Raw genomic sequence first — 21,996 nt, forward strand, 5'->3', positions numbered from 1 at the left:
GGCCGGGGCTGTTGTGCAGCATTTATTGCCAGCTTGGAGCCATGGGTGTGGGCATCACATGGCAGTGCCCCCACCCTGGCCCTGTGCAATCTCCCTGGCTCCAGATGGACTGTGCCCCTCCATCCTTGCCCCCTCCCCCTCCACACCATGCAAGTGGGCAGCCATGGGGCTGTGGGGCCTTCTGGGAAGGAGACTCCATGGGTGGGCCCAGGACATCCTGAGCTGCACACGGATCACCAAAACGGGGCCCCGGCCCTGCCCAGGGCCCATGCCAGCTGCAAACAGGGTACGGGGCTCCCACCATTAGTCCACGAAGAAGCAGGCTGGGCTATCACCAGCCCTGCCACCGAACGGGTGCAGCAGATGGGCTCAGCAGCTTGCCTAGGCTCAGCAGCTGGCCAGAGACACTGGCCCCCTGCAAGGGGGAGCTGGGTCAGCACTGGCTCCCATGCATGCATAGACCCTGCTCCCAGCTGCGTTCACACTAGTGCGGGATCTGAGCAGCTCTCCTGTGACGCTTGAGCTGAGAGCTGGATGCCAGGGCATGCATGCACAGAGCAGCGGGTGGTGGGGACCAGGCAGTCAAGTAACCGGTGCAGCAAGTCCTGTCCCCACAGCAGAACAGGGCCAGGGTAAAGGCAGGACCCAGGAAGCTGCAGGTTTACCAACAGGTCTCAACCGCACAGACTACATGCAGAAATGCACTGGCAGGGCCCCAGGGACACGGGCTGGCTTAGACCTCCGGCCATGGCAAGCACAGAAGTGACCCCTTTGACCTCCTGCATGTGGCAAGTCCGGGCACCACACGGCCCTGAGAGGCCACTTGTGGAGGCCGCTCCTGGGCACCAGATTGCAGGGCTGGGATGGGCCCATGCCCTAAGCACACTCTTCTCAGAGGGCTTTGTTTGGGCCAAGGAGCCCAGACCCACCCTCCCATCTGGGAAGACCTGTGCATCAGGGGGAAACGCGCGGCTGGCGCTCACTGGGGGCTGGCACCACTGCCGCCCTGAGCAGCAAAGGGGGAAAGCCAGCCGCTTCCCTCCCGCTGCTGGGAGGCCAGGGTGGGGCTGTCAGGTCCCAGCAAGGAGCGCTCTAGCCCCACAGGGCTGGGCAGGGATGATCGGCACTAGCTGGATCCCAGGGCGCTGCAAAGCCTATGATGCAGCCCCTGGGAATTGGAGCCCTTATCTCTTGGGGGTGCATGGATGCCAGTGTCCGTTGAGCATCTCCCCTGCACTGAAGGCAATGCCCAGCTCAGGTGCTGAGCTGACAACACAGCTGGCACGTGTTCTGCTTCCCCCTCCCCACATTCCTCAGATGGGCCAGGGCCTGCCTCATCGTCTGCAGAGCGCTTGCACTGGCCCACTCTGGGGCCTCACGCTAAGGCAGTGCTGAGTCACGGTGGAGGCTGCCAGGAGCCTGCCCATGGGGGAAGGCTCATGCCCCATCCCCAGAGCCAGCAGGGAGCTCAAACACACAGCTCGGCTAAGCACAGCTCCATGCCAGCCAGAGGCACCATCAGCGTGACAGCCCTCCCATCAGAGAGCCCCGAGGGTAGCCCATGGGCTGTCTGCGCTCAGCCGTGATTGTTCAGTCAGTGGCAGCTCATGGACAGAGGGAGGCACGAACCCAGCATCCTCCCCAACTACCCCAGCAGGTCCCAGACTCCTCACAGCCAGTAATGCTAGGAGCAGAGCCCGGGGCACGCAACTTTGAGAGCCTTGCAATCCAACTGGCCCTGAGGGCTGGGAAGGGGCTGCTTGTCTGAGTCCAGCTGGTGTGCCAAGAGGGTCACAGCACTGGGCGTGCCCCCTAGATGCGGACGGTGTTTATGCGGAGTGGCTGCACGTTCTTGCCATTGGCATGGCTCTGGCCAGGGCTAAAGTACGAGCAGAGCTTGCCAGGGAACTTCTCCCGGAAAGTGTAGAGCCAGGACATGTCGTCGGCATTGTAGAAGATGAGGAGGCCTTTGTCATAGTCCAAGAAGACGCCCACCTTCTCCAGCTTGCTCTTGACATTGAGCCGAGTCCAGGGCTCTGTGCAGGCGCTGTACTGGTTGCCATCATGCATGACAATGCAGTAAAAGCCACGGCTGGGCTGGATCTGGATGCTGCCCTTGCGCGTGACAGCCTCGTGGGCCAGCCCAATCATCCACTGGGTCTTCTCAGAGACGATCACCTCCCAGTAGTGCACGCCACTGCCAAAGGCCTCCGAGCCCAGCACTGAGACCTCTACGTCGAAGCGCTTGGGTGAATCCTGCAGTGGCTGTGGGTGCAAGTTGCCGTAGGCCACGATGGTGCAGTCGTCGGACAGGATGAGGCGCTGGTGAGCCGTGCCGGGATCCAGCGTGAGCGCGGCTGGCACTGCGGAAGCAGAGAGAACAGAGCGTGACTCAGAGGCAGTGCAGAGTCCAGCTCCACGCAGGCACCGACACAGACACACGGGAGGGAAAGCAGCAGGGACTGGGTGCCCTGAATCAGGGCTGGCAAGCAGCCCCCGCCTCATGCAGCCAGTGCTTGGGGCCACCCCTCGGGCAGCCCAGGGCTCTGTGCTGTCGGGCACCTGCAATAGGGCTCTCAGGTTAAGCAGGGAGAAGGAACACTCTTGCCCTTCCCCAAGTTTCAGCCCTGTCCTGCTGGAGGCACCTTCTTGGGGCCCTCACCTGGATGAGCGCAGGGGCAGAAGGGTCCTCAAGAGTTGCCTGCTTGTGTGATGGGCCTGTGGCCTGGGTGTATCCCATGTCCCCAAGTGATGACTCAGCATTGGCATTTCCCTCGGGAAGAGCAAGGATGCCAAGTGCTGGGGTGTTTTTGCCAGGGTGCAGCTCATGTGCCAGGGCCGGGAGACAGTACTTGAACCTCTACTGCATTTCTGCAGGCTAAGGACCCTCCTCCCTGCCTGTGGCACACCCTCCTCCCCAGGGACCCGCCAGTGGGTGGAGGGAGGATGGGGCAGGTGCACATGTTCAGCAGGCCAACTTGTGGGTGGGATAGTTAAGAACCACAGCTGCCAAGTTGTGCTGCCAAGCTGCAATGGCCTGCCCTGGGGTCTGCAGTGGGATGCCCGCAATGACCTCAGCAGGGACAGTGCTTCCCCTCCTACCTCACAGCATGCCCCCAGCCCTGGTGCAAGGGGTCTTCACGAGTGCAGGTCTGTGGCTGCGAGAACAGAGGAAAACATGGACATATGAGGGACTGGGTTTGGGATCCCAGCTGCAGAAGGACGAAAGCACTGATGTGCAGCTCAGGGGTGGCAAGAGAGGGTCAGGGCAAGATGGGGGCGTGACAGTGCACTGCCCACCAGCCCCCCCTCTCAGGGTTTGACTGAGGGGGCCTGCTGCTGAAAGCCCCAGGGAAAGCTACAGTGCAAGCACTGGGCCTCAGCTGACTAGGACTTGGGGCCATTCACCCTTTCCTGGGCCCTCCCCAGCTTGTAGACCAGTGGTCTCCAAACTTTTTTGATCGCGCACCCCTATCAGTAAGAAATTTTTGAGCACACACCCCCACTATATGTATATTTATATAAATATAAATAGAAGTTCTAATATTTTCTTCCTGCACCCCAATGGATCATCTTACACACCCCACTTTGGAGACCACTGTTGTAGACGAGCAAAAACACCCTCCCTACCACTGCCCAGCCTCTTAGCATGTAGGCGCACTACAGAGGAGAGGACAAGAGCCCCTCATGGCAGCACAGGTCTCCACGCCCTTTCAGTGCCCCAGCTAAGCTCATCAGAGCTTATGTTTCCCAGCAGTGCTAATTAATGCCGTCGGAAATTCTGCATTCATCAGCTAAATGCCGGGCTCAGGCACTCAGCTGCAGCACAGGAGCCAGCAAGGACGGTCTCATCTTTCTTCTTCCTCTCATTTTTGCTGCAGAGCATTTACAAAACAAAATGAAACCCAACCCCAGCTCTTGCATCTGCTCGGGCTGACACACACCAGAAATGGCCCCATTCACTTGAAATTTCTCAGACAAATTCCCCCTCTGCTTCAGGTCTGACCTGGCCAAGCTGAGACCTGGCCTTCAGAGGCCAAGAAAGGAAATCTGCTTCCTGGCTGCAGGCTGCAGCATCCATGGCACCCGATCACCCGTGGGGCCCAGGCGATGGCAGGCCCAGCTCCGTCCAGTCTGTCACAGTGGCTTCTCCTATGGAGGCTGCTGCAGCTGCACTGTTTCGGGAGCTGCTCTGGAGCCAAGCGCAGTGGAAGAAGGGTATGGAAAGCTCTTGAGGCTGGGGCCAAGCAGTGGCTGCATCCAGACCGCAGGCTGCCAAGGGGAGGCTTCGGCTGAGGAATGGGGGGCACGGGGCTGAAGGCTCCGAATTACTGACAGCAGAAAGGGCTGGCGAGAAACGGTGCTGCCTGGAGTGTCTCTCTGCGAGGCTGCCCCCTCGATTCTCTGGGAGCAGACTGGCTGATTAATATGCAATTCACTTCAAACCTCACCACATGAGTGGTGAGGAACCCAGTGGGAAGAATGCACTAACTCAAAGCCCACCTGCCCAGATCCATGCACAACCCTGGACTAACTGTCTCACCCAGCACCCACTGGGTCCTGCCTCCACAAGTCCCTGTCAAGGCCAGGGCCAGTGCTTTGGGACACCCCCGCCCCCCAGCCAAGGGTGGGAGCAGGCTGGCAGAGACGGCCTCTGTTAGCCTCTGCTGCATTCTCCCCTCCTTCAGCATCAGGAGCTGGCGCCAGGACTGCCCCCTGGGACACAGCGGGCCTCTGGCTCCAGGAGCAGCCAGCGGGAGGTGGGGGGGGGATGATGAGCACAATTTAAAGGGGCAGAGGGAGCACAGGAGGGGACTCTGCAGCCAAGTCCTCTTGCAGATGTTGACCTCTCCACCTCTGCACTGCACAAGGAGGGCACCAGAGTGGCAGCACCAGGGCTAAGCCACAGCCCAGCTCCTCACCTTACCCATGTGCCAGGAGCTGCACGTGCAGCAGGAGGGAGCAGCCTGCAGCATCCCCCAGCCTGGCTCGCCCCCACATGCAGGCTGTTAGCTGCAGCACAAGGGCCTTGCATCTCCTCATAGCAAACAGGCCAGGCCTAGCAGGCTGCCCTCCTTGCCCAGGTATTTCTCACGTGTCTTTCCTGGCGTGGCCTGGTCTTCAGGGATCACAGCCTCCATCATCTCCAAGCAAACCCATGGGTGACTTGACAAGCTACCAAGGGCCCCCATGGCCAGTGCATGGTAACGCCGGGTGCGGGGCACGGGCTGCCACGGCAGGCAGGAGGCACCTTACCTGGGTGGATGTCCTGGAAGAGCGACTTCCATATCGTGTACTGCAGAGGACCCATGTACTTGGAGGTAGGAAAGTCTTCGTATGTGAGGTTCGTTTCATGGATCTTCCCCTTGAGCCTGGGAGGAGAGGCAGTCGGGTCAGCGGCAAGCATCTGCGCTGCTTCTACTGCACTGGGGGCTTTGCTGGGGAGGAAGGGGAGAGGGTCAAGGGCTTGGGGGGCTAGTCTAGCGAGGGGCAGAGCACCAGGCTACAGGCAGTGACGCAGCCTAGTCCTTGCTCCTGCTGGGGCAGAGGGTCCGAGGCCACAGCCACTAGACCCACGGGGCCATGTGCCCCAAGACGGGACTGCATTCCCTGACACCGCAGCTTTGGCACCAGGCAGACACAGAGAGATGAATGTGGCTAGTGGCACCCTGTAGCCACCTGCCCTTGCTGGCCAGAACCCTTCGGCATATCCAGGAGCCCGCCCCGCTGACAAGAAAGGAACAGGCCCCACGGGCAGGGAGGCGGCACGCACCTCTCGGAGAGCGAGCTGATGCCCGCCAGGAAGCTGTGCTTGTCCACCTCGGTCAGCCGCTCCTGCAGGATCTGGCTGCCCTCCTGCACCTTGCGCAGCTGCTGGCTGTAGCGCTGGATCTTCTGCTCTATGTCAGTCAGCGTGCGTGCTGTGTCAGCCTCCAGCTCCTCCAGCATGGCCTTCTGGCGCTCACGCAACAGCCGGTGCAGCCGCTCAAAGGCCTCCCCAATGGTGACCCGCAGGCTCTTGGCAGAGGACTGAACAGGCAGACAGAGGGAGGGGTCATGCTGGCTGCTTCCTCCTGGGCTGGAGGGCATCTTCACTGCCACCGAGGTCAGCTCCTGCCCCCAGCTCTGCCAATGCCCCTAACCCCAGTCCATGGCCTTCCCGCTCTGGAGCGCCCCATGCTCAGCTCTGCTGATGGGCTGCACATCAGGAGCAAGGGCCCTGCCGCTCCAGCCTTCTCTCCTCCCAGGCCCCTCTCTGTTACCTCCCCACTTCCCTGCCCTTGTCTCCTCTATTAAGATCAGTCTCCAAGAGGGGAAGGCATCTGCCGGAAGCTAAAGAACAGCTGGGAACAGGCCTGGGAACCCCTCATCCCATCCCTACATAGCTCCCCCAGCCTCCTGCTCCTCTCCTTCCTCTGGACATGATGCTAAGAATATAACAGCACTTTTCCTTGCCATGCGCCATGATGCACCACTCCACTCCTTCCCATCCTCAGCCTTCTGAAGCAATGTCTTGCTCCCTCCCCCGCCCCTTTGCAATACTTTGCTTGAAGGAAGCAGTATAATTACGATGTTACTGGAAACATGCTACGGAGATTTCTTTTTCCACTTGGGCAATATTGAGAGAGATCCAGTTAGCTTGAGATCTAGTCACCCTAAAAATCAGAGCTTGGGTGTCACTGTGAGCCTGGTCCTGCAGCCCCTTCTAAATAATTGTAATTCTCCTGTTTTCCAAAACCGATTCTCTTTACCTGTCACTGGATGAGAAATGCATCAGGCCACGTGGGACACTGACTTATTGCTGGAACACAGGAGAAGAGGTGGGGCTGACTATACACCAAGCAGACATTTTCCAAAGCTGTTCCTATCTGGCAGCTAACATAAGTGGCTGGGTTTTCAGAGGAGCTCAATGCTTTGTGAACAATGCAGCCAGAGCGGTGTCCGCTGGGTGCAAAGTACTTCTGAGAATCCAGCCCTCAGCTTGGGGCCTAGACTAGAGCTGAGGCTTGGGAAGATTCTGACCCCCGACTGCGGGTATGGAGTCCTTGACGATCCAGCCCTGGGATGGTGGGACGTCTGACCCAGAACGTTATCAGATCCTCACTCCTGGTTAGTGCTGTACTAACCAGCCTGCAGACCCCACAGTCCAAGGCAAGGGCCACGTCTATACTAGATGTGCTTTGCTGTGTAGGAAAACTGGTTTGTTCTGCCAGAAAATGCTCGTGGAAGTTGTCCGTGAGGATCCAGGTAAGGTGGGAACAATCCTGAGTGGAGGTGCGGCACATCTCAGAAAGGTTCTTCAGAAGGAAGGATGTTTTGGCCAGGACACCACGTCCTCAGTTACGGACCAATCCTGTGCCCTGGGTACCACTGTATTAACTCAAGCTTAAGAAAGAACAGCTTGTTGCCCAGTGTCGACTGCTTCAAGCTGGCACAACAAATGCTGTTCTTTGGCTCACTGAGGACGTGCTGTAACCGCAGCTGCCATTGATCCACTGGTGAGGGAACTGAGCTTTTCACGCTGCCACCGGACGCAGCCGTGCCAGCAGCACTCTGAATGCAATTATCCAGGCAAAGCTGAATTCTGCTACAAGCATCAGAAAGCCACACCGAGGAGGAAGCCGCCTATGCAGAGAGAAGTGCCTTTATGCTGGTAGAACAGGGCCTGTACTAGAGACTTTGCTGGCACAGCAAGTGTCCGTGAGGGCTCGGCAGCCCCCAGACTCACGCAGCCTTGCTGCCAGCAGCCCGGGGCATGGGCTTGGCCTCGGCCTCAGACAAGAGGCAGCAGATGGACACAGCTGGCCGGGGGGAATACAGGCAAACAATAAGACACAACACAGCCGTTGAGCCTGGCAGGAAGTGGTCGCAGCACACCTGCTCCCAGCCCAGTCGGGGCTTTCTTTTTCAAACATCCTCGCCAAGGAGAGTTGTAAGAAGGGATTGTCCTTAAGCGTGGTTCAAAAGCCCAGAAAGCACAACATCAACCAGGAGAACGTGCTCATTGGAGAGGGGCGCCGTTAACTGCACTCCAGCATTTAGAGAAGCAAGAAACAGAAGTCTGCCAGACAAGAGGTTCGCGTCTGGTGTTAACGCTCCCGGAAACTGGGTGGCCACATCTGCCTCAGCAGCTCTTCCCACTTCTTGATACTTGAGGGTTCCCTGAAACCCCAACTCCTGGAGTCACGCAACTGAGACTCTCCAAACTCACTTTAAGCAGGCAAGTATGTCTGTAATCCTACTAGCTGGGGGGAGGGCTGAAAGCGCAATTTCTAACGGGTTCAAAACTCAGAAGGCAAAACCTCCTGTTACTTTTAATACCATGATTTTAAGGCAGGTGGGGCCTTCCTCAGGATCCTAGCACGCTGCAGGGTGGCCCTGCTGATCTGTTGGGCAGATCTGGGATCTGAAGACATTAAGAAACTGGAAGGGAGGCCAAGCTGAAGCAAAGCCGACTGGTCCAGCTGCCATGCAAAACGCAAAGAGCAGATCACACAAGCAGCAAGGAGGTAAATCCACGGTGTGCAGCCCATTCCACCTCCCTGATCAGAGGCAGCTTACAGACAGAATGGGGACATTATATCTTTTTCATCTTGGCAGGATCCTTTTAATAAAAGGAGTTTCATCATCAGAGCCGGATATTTGGTGGCGTAATGTTCCCAATACAAAACAGCTCTGAAGGATCCGATTTAAATCGCATTCCCTTTTCATTTCCTCTTAAGCTCTGGCCTTTGTATGAACAAAACGGCACCGCAACAGGTCAAGTTCACTGGTCTCAGCGACGGTTTCAAACTCACCCAGTTCTTATGGCCTCCCAGCATGTAAAGGTCATTATCAGGCATTATGTTTTATTGTTTTAACGGGACAAATGTCATGGGCAACTCTGTCCCCAGCCCCACAAGGGGCTACAATGACGCTGGTAGGCCAGATGCGATGGACGGGGGTGAGGCAGCATGTCAGGGCTGGAGCTGTAGAATGCTTTTAACGTGATGTGGCAATGGAGTTTGGGGGACTTCTTAGGATTTAGTACCGTGATTGTCAACCAGGTGATGCAGCACCCTGGGGTGCCTTGAGATCCTTTCAGGGGTGCCACAGGGTGTCACACAGTGTTAGTGCTGTTAGGTGTGCAAACATAATTCACAAGATAACCCAGATATTTCAAACCTGATGGGGTCTTTCTCAGTTCTCAGCAACAGAAGAATCCCTCTGAGATTTTTCTGTAGTTAAAAAGACGAGTGAAAACTAAGTGCTGGCATTTTCTGAGGGGGGCCTCGCGTCTAACAAGGACCATTGCTCTAACAAATCCACCCCAAAAGCTTCCTGTAAACTGATACCAGTCTCTGCAGAGGGCAAGGGCTGTCAGTAAAGCAAGGGGCAGCCCCTGGACAGGAATGGCAGGTACTGAGTGGAAGGGGCTGTCAGTAGAAAATTGTATGGGTTGAGTGAGTGGGAGCCCACGGCTGCGCTGGGCAGGGCCAAAGCGCCCTGGCAGGGATGTGCTTGGGAAAGGGGTGGAGGCAGAGCATAGAAAGCCTGGGTTCAGCCACCAATGCCTTGCAAAACACTAGACTCATTCACTAGCTGCAAGAAAAGGCAGCCACTTAGACGCAGCCCTTGGAAAAGGGCAGAGTCAACAGAACCACTGAGGCTGATACAGCCTGAAAAGCAATTTCCTCATTAGGTATTTAGGGCAAGAGCCTCACTGCTACTCCAGCCCCTTCACACCAAGTCAAAGGGCTGAGTGGTGACAAGGAGCTCTGACTGCCCCGAGTCTGGCCGGGGGAAGGCTGCCCAGGGAGAGCCCTGCAGATGCCCCCAGTAAAGGCACATACTGGGGGCAGCACGAGCCTGGCACCCTAAGGAGAGTCTGGCCTGTGCAGGGGCTCACAACAGCTAGGGACAGAGAGGACTACACCATCTGCAGCCTACCAGGGACTCCAGACCAGCCAGAGACAGGAGAGCGTAAAAGGTCACTTAAAGCTCTTTTAGCTCCTTCCCTGGGCTACGACCTGCACAAAGCCTCCCATGTCACTGGGCCGGCTCAGCAACCTCTCAGCCCTTCAGTCCGAGCCAAAGGCCTGAGATCCGCAGCACCAGGGAGCAGCGAGCCAGCTGCTCCACCCCGGCACCAGGGAGCTCCCGTGGGCTCCAAGACCCGGTCGGGGCCGGGGCCCCTTGCTCAGCACTGTCCCCAGAGCTGCCAGCTCATCACTTCTCGTGAGCCGCACAGCGGGGGGTGTTCTGCTGAGAGCCCCAACTCCTGGAGCCCCGGGAACTCGTGGAAAGCTCAGCCTCCATGCCAAACAGAACGCATGCCAGCCCCCACGAACGAGCGCAATGGTGTCACCCAGCTCAGCCCAAAAGGCTCAAAAACCAGAACGTGATGAAATGAGCCATTTTAAATCCCCATTTTCAAGCTAACCTTGCAATTCCTTGAGATTTTTGGATGTCTGGGCATGGCTATATTGGTCCCTCTTTCCCTCCCGTGTTAACAAGGCACTGGGAATACCCTACCACCATCAGAGATGGAAAGGGAGGCCAGGGGAAAAGAGAGATTGTTTGGTACCTCACCCTGAAAGGATCCAAGGGCACAGGCCTTTCCAGAAAAGGGAACATGCCAAAACAGCCCTAGTGGGAAGACAGCTGCCATGTTTAGCCAGTCCCAGAGCATGGATGCGCTGGCTGGCACAGCAGCTGTGGATTGGGCTGCAGGGAAAACAGTGGTAGAATGAGGCTCCATGGAGGATGGGTACAATGCATGTGGTTAATGGTACCATCCCCACAGCAAGGGTCCAACCAGTCCCACTGAGCAACAGCAGCAGCAGCACTGGACAGACCTAATTCAGCAGCAGCCAAAGCCCAGCTTGCAGCCAGATGCCCTTTGCAGAGAAGGAAGGTGGTGTCCCAAGCAACTGCTCCAGTTGAGGAAAGACACTTTTGGTTTAAAACAGCCCATGCCAGCAGCTGTGTGGTAGAGAAAAAGGAGCTGCCCCCTCAAAGGGACAGCAGCCATTCCAGAACAAAGGTCACCTTTCAAGTAAGCAAGGACAGGAAACAGGAAGAGCAAGGAGATAAATAAAAACAGCTCATAAAACGGCACAGTGGACAAGCCCTGTGGTGGGGGAGGGAGGAGAGGAGAATGTATTTCAGGTGCTGGACAATCCTACCTCATAAACCTGCTGGAGAGAGACAGAAGGCATTTCGTATGCAAACAGCCCCGCCCAGCCAGCCGGGCAGGCCACAGGCAGCACTCTCAGGGAAGCTCCTCTCCCACCCTAGCAGAGGGGCCTTGTGCGGCTCCAGCACTGCAGCACAGTTCAGAAGAGGCGGGTGAAGGTCTTGGCTCTACCAGATCCCCTGCGTGGCCTCAGGCATGCCACTTAGGGGCAGGTTTTTTCAGGTGTGCTCAGCACCCTGCACAGAGGGAAATGAAGACCCATCTTCTACCACGCTGAGAGCAGAGGCTCGAATACCTGACTAAGTACTTTTCCACAGCCGGTCTCCATCCATGATGGCATATCATTGTCGTTCTTCTGTCCTCCCCGTCTGTCAGTTCAGGCTGAGTGCCCTGGGTGGGGAGTGCTCCTCAGTGCGTTTGTGAAGCACCCAGCACAACAAAACCCCCGATTCAGCTGGGGCCTCTGTGCCCCACTCCAATACACTTCATAACCAACAGCACCTCATCTAGGCTGCAAGAGCAGCCTGCCCTCAGCAGCGGATAGGTAGCGGAGAAGCCCCAGGGACCTGACTGGCAGGGCAAGGGGACTCCTTTGCCTGTGCTGCAGGGTGGTAACATCACAAGGAGCAAGAGGGTGGCACAAGGGAAGAGCCACACGCCAGGTGCCTGGGCACGGTGCATGGTGGCTGGCTGGGCTGCAGCACCCACCCACAGGCAACTTCCTAGCTTTTTCCTGGCAGGTTGGGCTCAGTGTCACCTCTCTCAGGGAAGGAGACTGGACACAGCATGGGAAAATGATACAGTCAGAACCCAGCAGGCAGGACCTGACAGACCCAGCTACTCTCTAAGTTCACTGGCCTCTAGGTCACAGCTGGTGTGTAAGCCTCCAGGCTGAGATGTTGGAAGAAGACTGATGTGGGTCAGGACAGTGAGAACAGAAGAGAGAATCAGGATGAGAAGGTCTGTCCTCCCCGCCTCTCCCATGGCAGCTCCTTCCAGTCTCAGACACCAATGCACCCCGGCCACAAGCCAGTGAGCCTGCCAGCCCCCCATCTATATTTACCCGCTCTCCTCCTCTACACGCGCATCCTGTCTGCTCAGGGGCCACGCTCCTCTCCGCTGCCTCGCTGCAATTTCAGTACGTGTGCTGTGGCTCCCCACCCCTTGCTCACATGAGGCTGGCGGCCACCTCCTCTCCCGCACTTCACCAAGAGAAACAAAATGCAGCCTCTCCCCCATGCCCAGGCCCTCCCGCGCTCCCCTCCTTCCCAGACCGCTTGGCCAGGCCAGGGTCAGCAGCATCCCCCACAAACCAGGGCTGGAAGGCTCCACTCCATCCCAGGGACAGGACCAACTTGCCCATCTCAGTTATGTGGCCAGAGGTGCTGGACACTGCAGGCCCGTGGGCCTCAGGCTCCACATCCAGACAGCAGCCACAGGCCTCCCTGCCTCCACCGTTGGAAGTGCTGCGGTGCCCCCCACCCCACCACCTCCAGTCCCAGCCAGGCAGGGCCCACTCCCCATTACCTTGGTCTCAGCCAGCTGGCGTTTGAGCAGGTGCAGGGCCTCCGTGTGCCCGCGCTCGCTGTCCTGCAGTGCCTGGAGCTGCTCTTTCAGTTCCCTCTGAAACGAGGCAAGGAGACAAGCGGACGAGTCAGAGGAGCCGAGCACGCGCCTACTGCACATAGCAGCTCAGAGGCTGTGATGGGGCCCAGGGGCCTGCCCTCATCCTTACCCCTTGCAGCACGCCCCTCTACAATGGTACGGGGCAGCCCACGAGGGCGGGAAGGGCCAGTGCTTTGACCCAGCACAGCCACCCTAAGAGCCACCCCAGGCCGGCTGCTCCAGGAGGCAGAGGCGTGCGAGGACACCAAGCCCCAGGAGCAAGATGCAGTGGCACATCAGAGCTCTGCCCATCTCTTCCAGGCCTTCACCACAGGTATGCTCAGAGACCACTCAGATGCTAATCTGCAGCAAGCACTGAACAAGCTCCTCCAGGGAACATGCAGCGCTTCCACACAGGAGCAAATCGCGCCTTGCTGCTGGGGTGGGGAAGATGAGAAGGGCACTGCCCCTTTCCAGGGGAAAGGCTGGGAGGGAGCAACAGGCCCGGGCCTAACGAGGGCTCATGTCAGCGGGGGGCTGGGGAACACGTGGCGGGGCCTGACCTGGGCTTCCACTACGCAACCACACTGCCTCTCCTCGCTCTCTCCTGACCCGTCACCTCCTTCCCACAGGCTCAGGACTCCTGACTCGCGCTGACCCACCACCCTGACTGCTGTGCACTCAGCCACTCCAGCTGACCCCTGCCCCGGGGGGAGCTACGAGGGGAGTAGCGGGGGGAGAGAGAACTAAGAAAGCTGAACAGCAGGCCCAGTGGAGCACAACAAAGCCCTTGGCTGGGTGGCCTGACACAATAATGCCCACTGGCAAGCGTGGCTCTTTACCCAGCCACCCCCAAGGAGAGGGCGCCCGGGCATGGAACGGGCCGGGGCGTTCGTGCTGGCAGGGCTCTGGGCGTCCTGCCAGCCGAGGGAGCGCTGGGGTCTCAGCTGGATTGCTGGGGAAAGCAGTGGGGCAGACAGGGCCGCACCAAAGAGCCATCCTCCCACCTGACCCTCACCCAGGGCAGCTGAGCAGGACGTGCCATGCTGAACCTCAAAGCTGCAGTGCTCCGCATAGGGGACACCGTTGCCCCCCACTGACACTGGAGGGGGCACCCCCCGAACTGGATCTGACCTGCTTCAGCAGCTATAGCAAATGCTTTTATGTCACAAGAATGAATGGACGTGCTCCGGGCCAGAGATAAAACCAAACGGTTGATGCCGAGACCCTGCACTAACTCCTCTCCCCTAGCATGACCTGGGCCCGGAGGGGCTTCCCAGCTCTGGCAGTGTCTCTCCCCAGTCACGCATGCCCCACTTCCTGCCACCACTCTGCCCGATGAGATGCTCAGGCGCTTGTCACAAGTAGGGCCCTCGATGGCCTGTGGCAGGCCTCCAGCCTTGCCTTTGGGGAAAACAGCATGATGAGATCAAGCAGACAGCGCTGAACGTGTGTGTGGTCCCTGGCGTGCACAGGGGGAAAGCAGCTCTGCGGTGGTGCCAGGAACTGCTCTCACACCCGCTCTTTGTTTGCAAGGGTAGCAGCTAATGCGGGGGTTTGGCCAGGGCCAAGGAAATGAAGCGTGACAGTGCGGAAGTCTGGTGTTCATAATGGGCAGACAAGAGAGCACTCCTAGGCACGTGCAGGCACGCACACACGCACCCCTGCACAAATTCACAGTACCTCCCTCTGCAAGTCCCACACAGCCATGCCCTGATGATACGCTTCCCCCTTCACACCCCCACCCTGTACAGCACACAGGCTCCCGCATGTCGGAAACCCCTCCACAGCCACCCTCATCCTACACCCCGCCATCCTCCAGGCCCACACCCACCACTGCAAACACTCCACGCACAAGGGCACAGCTCTCAGCACTCTCCATAACTAAATGTATGGTCATTTAAAGAAACTGTGACTAATAAAAACAGCCTGACATTTTCCAGGCCATACAAGCCCCAGCAATCGGAAGCCCCAGACCTGAAGGTGCACTGATGCTTACCCAGTGAAAGCCTACAGTGCAGAGCCACCAGCCATTCCAGCATGGGGGCACTGCCCCTTGCCGTCCAAGGCTTGCCCAGGCAAGCAAACCTAGGCCCCTTCTCACAAAGGCAGGTGTATGGAGCCAGGCAGCAACCCCGCAATCATGACAGCACATGCTAGATGTACAAGCCACTAGTTTCCCAGCCTCTGGCATTTTCCCCGAAAACAAAGATCCTCCAATACTTTGCCCTTTTCCAGGGCCCTCAAATCACTGTGTAAGCATCAATGCACCTAGCCTCCCAGTGCTTCCTTGCCAGCACCAGCCTGCCTAGCTCCCTGCAGCTGCGGTCAGCTCAGTGAGTGGACAGGGGCGTCAGGACCTTGTTTGAATTCAAGGCTCCCAAGCGTGGAACCAAGGTGCCACAATGCAACACACTGGTCTCAGCCCTTGATGTGCCCCAACCCCGAGACAAGACTACAAAGCCCATCTCCCACTAGTGGCTGGTCCCCAGGGCCAGCAGCCTGCTGCTTACATATGGCAGCAGTTACTGCACTAGCTAAGCAGCCTGGTCTCACACTCGGGGCGGGGGGGGGCCAGAGGCCTGATCCCCGACAGCTACTACAGCACCAGTATGTGCAGGGCCAACACTGAGAAAACAACAGTGCAGACAAAGGCACAGTTATCGTCGTGCGCAGGAAAACCAGGGAGAGATGAACTCAAACCCAGAAGCACCAAAGAAAAGAAGAGAGGAGATGGTGATTTCTACAGTGGAGCTGGAGAATAGAGAACTGCCCCATCTCTGCTTCACTCTGGGCATGCGTGGCACATGCTGCTGCCCACAGATGCTCAAACCTCCTCGCAACAAGCCTGGAGCCTTTCCTTGCTGCACAAGGAGAAAGACCAGCCCCTTCACCTCTGGCAAGAACGGTGCAAACCTGGGGCTGTCCTTTTTAGCAAAGAGGGAGCCGGGAGGAAAGTGGGAATGGAGGCAGGGCTGCCTGCGGAGGTGGTGCCAGGAGAAGGCGGTTCGTGCCAGCATAAGGGGCAGCCTCGTTGACTGGACGCCAGGCTGCCTGGGGCTGTGCTCTGCTTCTCAAGCTAAGCAAGGTCAGCCTTTGTCCCTGCTGGGATGGGAGATCTTCAGCACAGACAAGGGGTTGCAAGAAGTGGTGCTGCTCGTTCATTGCTCCTTCTCTTTTCTGGGGGACAGGGCAGGCCAGAGACACCTGTGCTCACAAGCAATCATATGGCACCTCCTCTCCCCCACAGCTGGGTCTGGCCCCCACCCAGCTGCCACGCGGGCAATTACTCCTTGCCTCCCCAAGATCCCCTGCCCTGCTGGACAGACCCAGTCTGCTTGCCTGGAGCAGTCAGGCAGCATGGCTGTGCAGCATTCACCAGTTGCAACGCTCTACCCCAGAGCTGGCTGCAGCTAAGCAGCAAGTGAAATGATTCCTCGATGGAGGCTGCATCAAGGGATTAATTGAAAGATGCCAGGGAAATGCAGCACGCTCACCCAGTGGGGGAAGGCAGGGCCACGGGAACAGGGGGAAGGCAGGACTCGTGCTGGCGGGGAAGGCCGTCCTCTCACTTGCTGCCCAGCCCTGGTAGCTCTTCCCGTCCAAAAAGATTGGGAACTTGGGGCTGTAGGAACCGCCTTCCAGGGCAAGTGAGGGAGGCTGCTCTGAGCCAGCTGCCCCTGCCAGGGGCTGCCTCTCCCTCAGAGGGTGTCTGTGCCGTGCCTCTTGCCCATGTCCCTGCTGCTCGCTGTCATGTTCCCATCACAGCACAGGGAGCAACAAGCCCTTTCGCTCTGCACCACGCTCCGTCTCCCTGCCACGGGTCCTGCCGACACCTGTCAGCTGCCCTGTTAACACTGTCTGGGGAGTGAGCAATCAATGTCCAATCACCAGCAGCTCAGCAGGGCTGTGCACAGCACGGTTGAGGTGCAGTGTGGCATGGGGTGGGGCAGAGCGCCTGTTTGTGGGGCCCACCGCCAGGCCTGGTGTGGAAGGGAGGGGCCAAGGCTAACCCTGCAGAAGCAGAGGAGCTGGTGGAGTTTGGACCAGCGAGGAGCCACGTCAGCAGAAGCCAGGCAGGGAGCTCCCATCTGCACCAGCAGCACTGCTCCTGCACAATGGCATTATATGCTGAAGGACATTCACTGTCCTCCACAGCCCCCCAGGGAAATCGATGGCTGCAGGACATGGGGCGGGGACTGTTCCTGTGGCTGCAACACACCCGTCTCCCACGAGGCCATGGCAGACCCCAACTATTGACCCCAGGGACCTTCAGGCCTCCTGGTCACCCCATGTAACAGTCAGCTCAGCGCAGTTCCCCACACAGCGCAGGGGAGAGGCCCATGCCAACAAGATGTCCCGTGCCTCGCACTCAGCTCAGCCAGACACCAGACTGACAATTTTGCCCCATCTCTGCACCTCCACCAGAGACCCGCCAACGGGCACCACGCTAATGAGCCCGCCGTGCCTCCAAGCACAGAGATGATAGCTGATGTGCATTTGGTCCTGGCTTGCAACAGGCCCCCAGCAGAGGCCAGAGCACCGAGCCTGCCCCAAAGGCACTGCCCAGGCTGGCTTAACCTGCCTGGACCCCAGGATCAGCTGTGGCAGTACTTGTGCTGGTCTCCACAGCTGGTCAAAGTAGCAACACCCACACACTGGGGTAAAGAGCCCAGGCATCTGCATCTGCTGCGTCAGGCTGTTCCCACAGCCAGTCCTGCAGGGCACCGAGCTAGCCCCAGGCCTGTTATCAGGGCACAGACCCCTCTCTGCTGCCTCCTTCACAGAAACAAACCTCTGCCAAAGCTCCCGGCTGGTAGCAGAGCACAGGCAGGGCCAGCAGCCACTGCCCATTAGCACTGCCTCTGTGGGACTCGGCTAACAGTCGGACAGATGATTACCAGGCACCAAGGCCGGCCACCCATGCTTTGCAGAGGCACTAACCATCCCGATCCCAGCACAGAGGAATTCCCCAGCTGTGTCCCCTGCAGCCAGTGCCAACTCTGCCCCTCCCCGTTACAGGGGAATTTGCTTGCAGTCAAGCCCTGTGGCTGGCTCCAAAGGCACTGCCCACTGCCTCGTGGAGGAGCTGGCTTCCCTGCTTGGGATGGGAGATGCACAAGCTGTGGGGCGAGGAAGGGACAGACATGAGGACTCACAAGGCAAACTCCTGCCCAAAAGCTGTAAAGGGAGCTCCAGGAAGGGAGGCAGGAAGAGACAAGACCACCTGTCCCTTCTAAGCTCCTGCCTAATCACATTAAACATCTAAATCCCTTGGGCACCAATTTAGATCCACAAAATCCAGGAGATGAGATCAAGTAAGCAAATGCAGATCCCTTCTTAAGCGTATGTGTGCCTGAACACCTGCCCACACGGCAGGGCCCACAGCGACCACCAGGGACCGGCTGCAGACCATCTGTGGCAAGTGCATCTGGAGACTCCAACGTGGCACCCCTCCAGCACAGAGCACCCCCTGCAGAGGGCACTGGTGCCAGAGGTGCCTGCTTGCAAGGAAGGCGAAACACTTTCTCCTCCTCCCTCTCCTTCCTACATGAACCTCAGGCATTTGGCTGAAATGAGAAGGAATTTCCAAGGATGGGAAATGACCCTTTCTCCTCCTGCCAATATCAGCTAGACCCAGCAGCAGGCATGTCACCTCCTGCAGTCTCCCTCTTCTCAAGCAACTCTCCCCTGCTATCCAGGGCTGGGTGCTTAATCTCCCATTCCACTGCATGCGATGCTGGTGTCTGCACAGCCTCTGTCCTCACCTGACTGCAAGCTCTCTGTGGCAGGACCTGGCATGACGGGGGCCACACAAGAACACAGCCAGACTTTGCTCCCTCCCTTGTAGCAACATGAAAAAAGGATGCAACCAAACTAAGTAAACTGAGGGCCAAAAGCCACATGGCATCTGGCGTGAGGTGAACAGCACTGTGCTCCATGGGAGCAATGCAGATGGCCTGGAGGGGTCAGGAGGCTGCCTGATAAGGACACGTGTGAATCAGAGCCTGGCAAGTTCTGTGCAGCCTCCGACTGCCCTCTGCACCAGAGCTTTCTCTGCAGTAGTTGCTCCTGTACACACATGCATGTTCCTCACTGTGAAATTTTTCTTCCTGCTGCTGCCACCAGTGAGCCCTGCTGGACCAGAATGCAGCTGCCTCCTGCCTTCATGGCTCTGGCTGCTGATAGCACATCGCTGCTGTGCTCTGGCCCCTCTGCCAGTTCCCCCATCAGCTTCTAGTGCCAGGTTAAAGTCTTGGACCTAGTTCTCAACCAAGTTAGTGGATCAAGCCTCTGCTGCACCAAAGACTGAATGTGGATCTATGTACCATGGGTGACAGCCGTGCTCCTGGGGACAATGCAGATCTCGAAGTCCAGGAGTAGGCATGTGAGGGCTGGTGGCAAAGCCATCTTGGTCCAGAGATGCAGCTCTGGAACAGACTTCCAGAGATCAGGAGAATTGAGCCCAAGTCTACTCAAAGCACTGCAGAGCTTTCTCTGTCCACCACATACCTGACACTCCTAGCAGTACCCCTCCACACACAGCAAAGCCCTGCCAAAGCAGGAAGTGGATTTGTCACTCCCCCCCATCCAAATGGCCAAGTGCCAGAGATCTGCTGGGGCGCTTGCTGCTGATGTTTGTGGAAGGCGCTCAGACATCCTGGTGATGGACGGCTGTGCCCAGCCCCAAGAGAAGAGCTCCAAGCTGCCGAATCCCTTGTATGCTCATCATGTGCTGTGCTAGCTGCTTTGCAGCTGGGATAACACCAGTGCACTGCAGTGGGGAGCAGGACGCAGCTGGAGCCCCTGGGGATTCTTCAAGCAGGAGAGGTCACTTTGGGAGACGCCAGAGGTTTGGCCAAGTAATGGCTAGGGATAACATGGTCTGAGAAGGGAGTTATGCATCCAGCTACCACCCTCCCCATGCTGGGACAAAGACAACAGCGAGACAACCAGACCACAATATCAGAAAGGCAGGCAAAGCACTCCAGCTCCCTCCTGAGCTCCCGGGCACTCCCTTTTCTGAACAGCTCTTCTGTAAAGGAGGCTGCAGCCAATAAATACCAATAGCTTTCAAAGCCAGCAAGACAGAGACCCTGAAGCAAGGTCACAGTCACTAATCACAGAGCTGCGGCTGGAGTGTCCAGCTCATAACAGATGAAGATCTGTATTTTGCAAACACAAGCAGCTTCTATCACTCAAGACTTGACCCGATGCACTCGGTGCAACACCCAGCGTTGCCCAGCACCCAGGCCCTGCCCATTCTGACACCTGCATGAAACCCTTGCTTGCACTCCCACATCTCCTGAAACACCTGAGCTTGGCCCACGTGAACACTCATGAGGGGGGAGCACCCTGAAAGTGGAAGGCAGCTTCCCAGTCACAGACAGGGAGACTCCTCTCCTTAGCGCTGAATTAACCCACATGACTCCTTGCCACAAGATCTCTGGAGGCACAGGACTGATACGGCCAATCTGAACACTCAAATAAAATATAGATCAGCACCACAAGCCCCTCTGCTGCACGCATCAGCCCAGCTCATTCAAGTAGGTTGGGGCAAACTTCCCTTGCGGGTAGCTGGAGGAGCCCTGTGACTTCCTCGGAAGCAGCTGATGCTGTCCAGCAAGGTCAGGCCAAATAGGCCCCTGCCCTGGTCCAGCCAGGCAATGCCCGCAGTCAGCCTGGGCTGGTGCCAAATAGAAACCACAACTGACAGCTGGGGAATATTCATGTTTTATCCCTGAGCTGCCAAGTTGCTCTGATGTCTGCTGCACGAGTCAAGGAGCAGAAACAATGCCAGGTGCAGACAAAAGCAGCCCTGGTTTCACCAGCTCAGCAAGGAAGAGCTGCAGGGCACGACTCGCACACAGGAGGATTTCGGAGACCTTCCGAGTCCTGGCGCCGCAAGGCTCGGGCAGCCCTTGAGAACCAGCATCCCCTCCTGGGGCCAGAGGCGGGCCGCACGCGTGCTCCCATGCCCGCGGGGCCCCTGCCCCCGGAGCAGCCGAGGCTCATCTCTCTCTCTCTGCTGCAGCCTCCCAGGGGCTCTGGTGCCCTAGACCCCTCGCCAGCAGCCTGCCAGCCCCGTCCCGTCCCGTCCCATCCTCACTGAGAGCGCGGGGACAGCCCCCTCCAGCGCCAGCCTGGAGGGGAGAGCTCGAGGAGCAGGAGCCCCGGCCCCCAACCCCACGAATCCTTAGCGAGGCAGTAAATGCTGCCTTCAGCTAGGAGGCACGAGCCAGCATCCGGCTCCGGCCCAGCAGCAGCCCGTTGCCCGGGCCCCGGAGGAGCGCGGCCCCGCCCGGCCGCACCTGCAGCTCCTCGAAGGCGTCGTCCAGGCTGGTGACCTGGTGCTGCTCGTGCAGCGCGGGCTCGTCGCAGAAGAAGCAGACGACGGCGCGGTCCGTGAGGCAGAAGAGCTTCACCTTGTCGTGGTCCTTGCAGGGGAAGGCGGCGCGGCCGGCGCCCAGCAGCGCGTCCAGCGGGAAGGCCGCGTAGCGCTCCACGATGTTGGCCAGCTTGAGGCTGGGCGAGAGCGTGGGCTCGGCGAAGCTGCGGCGGCACTCGGGGCAGTCGCGGGCGCCCTGCGGCTCCTGCCGCACCCAGTGCTCCGTGATGCAGCGCCGGCAGAAGTAGTGCTCGCAGCCCAGGCTCACCGGGTCCTGGTAGATGCTCAGGCAGATGGAGCACAGCAGCTCGTCCTTCAGGCTGCACGCCATGGCCATGGCCGGCGCGCGGGGCTGGGGCGGCGCCTCTTCCCCTTCCGCGGCCCCGCCCCGCCCCGCCCCCGCGCTCGGGCCCGGCAGGCGGCGGTGGCCGCCCCCTTCTCCGCTGGGCAGCGGGGGCAGCGGGTTTCCTGCCCGTGACCACCAGAAGCCCAGCTGCGGGTCCGTGCGATGCCCGCCGGGCTGGGCCTGGCGCGGTAACCATGCTGGCACCGGGGCACCGAGGCTTCGGGCAGCCTCGGCCCTGTTCCTGGCTGCTCCCGGGACCCTGCCGCTCCTGCTTCCTGCCCCGCGCCCATCTGCCCACCCCCGGCCTGACACCAACTCCGCTGCTGCCCAGCGGCCCGTGGCTTCCGCTGCCTTGACCGCACATCAGCTCTGCTCCCCACGCGCCCCCCACGCCTCCTGCAGCGCCGGGGCTCTCAACTGCCTTCTCGTGGGAACGGGGCACCAGCCACACTAAGCTCCTCTTCCCTGTCCCTGGGC

At 58.8% G+C, this 21,996-nt stretch overlaps 1 protein-coding gene across 3 annotated transcripts; it reads right to left on the bottom strand.

The window, feature by feature from the left end:
* Positions 1 to 9: 9 nt before the first annotated feature.
* Positions 10 to 21,547, bottom strand: TRIM62 (tripartite motif containing 62). Of its 3 annotated transcripts, none has more exons than XM_090023929.1 (5): positions 21,211 to 21,547; positions 12,707 to 12,802; positions 5,774 to 6,030; positions 5,257 to 5,438; positions 10 to 2,363 (listed from the first exon to the last, which is right to left on the bottom strand). In XM_090023929.1, exons 1-5 carry the CDS (start codon positions 21,508 to 21,510, stop codon positions 1,813 to 1,815), a joined length of 1,386 nt encoding a protein of 461 aa, XP_089880055.1. In that variant the 5' UTR covers positions 21,511 to 21,547; the 3' UTR covers positions 10 to 1,812. The 3 variants fall into 3 exon arrangements, with proteins under 3 accessions (XP_089880055.1, XP_089880054.1, XP_089880053.1); XM_090023928.1 differs by having other exon boundaries at positions 5,257 to 5,372; positions 21,097 to 21,547; XM_090023927.1 differs by having other exon boundaries at positions 21,097 to 21,547.
* Between the last annotated feature and the right edge of the window lie 449 nt (positions 21,548 to 21,996).

Source organism: Crocodylus siamensis, chromosome 12, assembly GCF_052110815.1.
Source record: "Crocodylus siamensis isolate JL-2025a chromosome 12, ASM5211081v1, whole genome shotgun sequence".
Taxonomy (NCBI): Eukaryota; Metazoa; Chordata; order Crocodylia; family Crocodylidae; genus Crocodylus; species Crocodylus siamensis.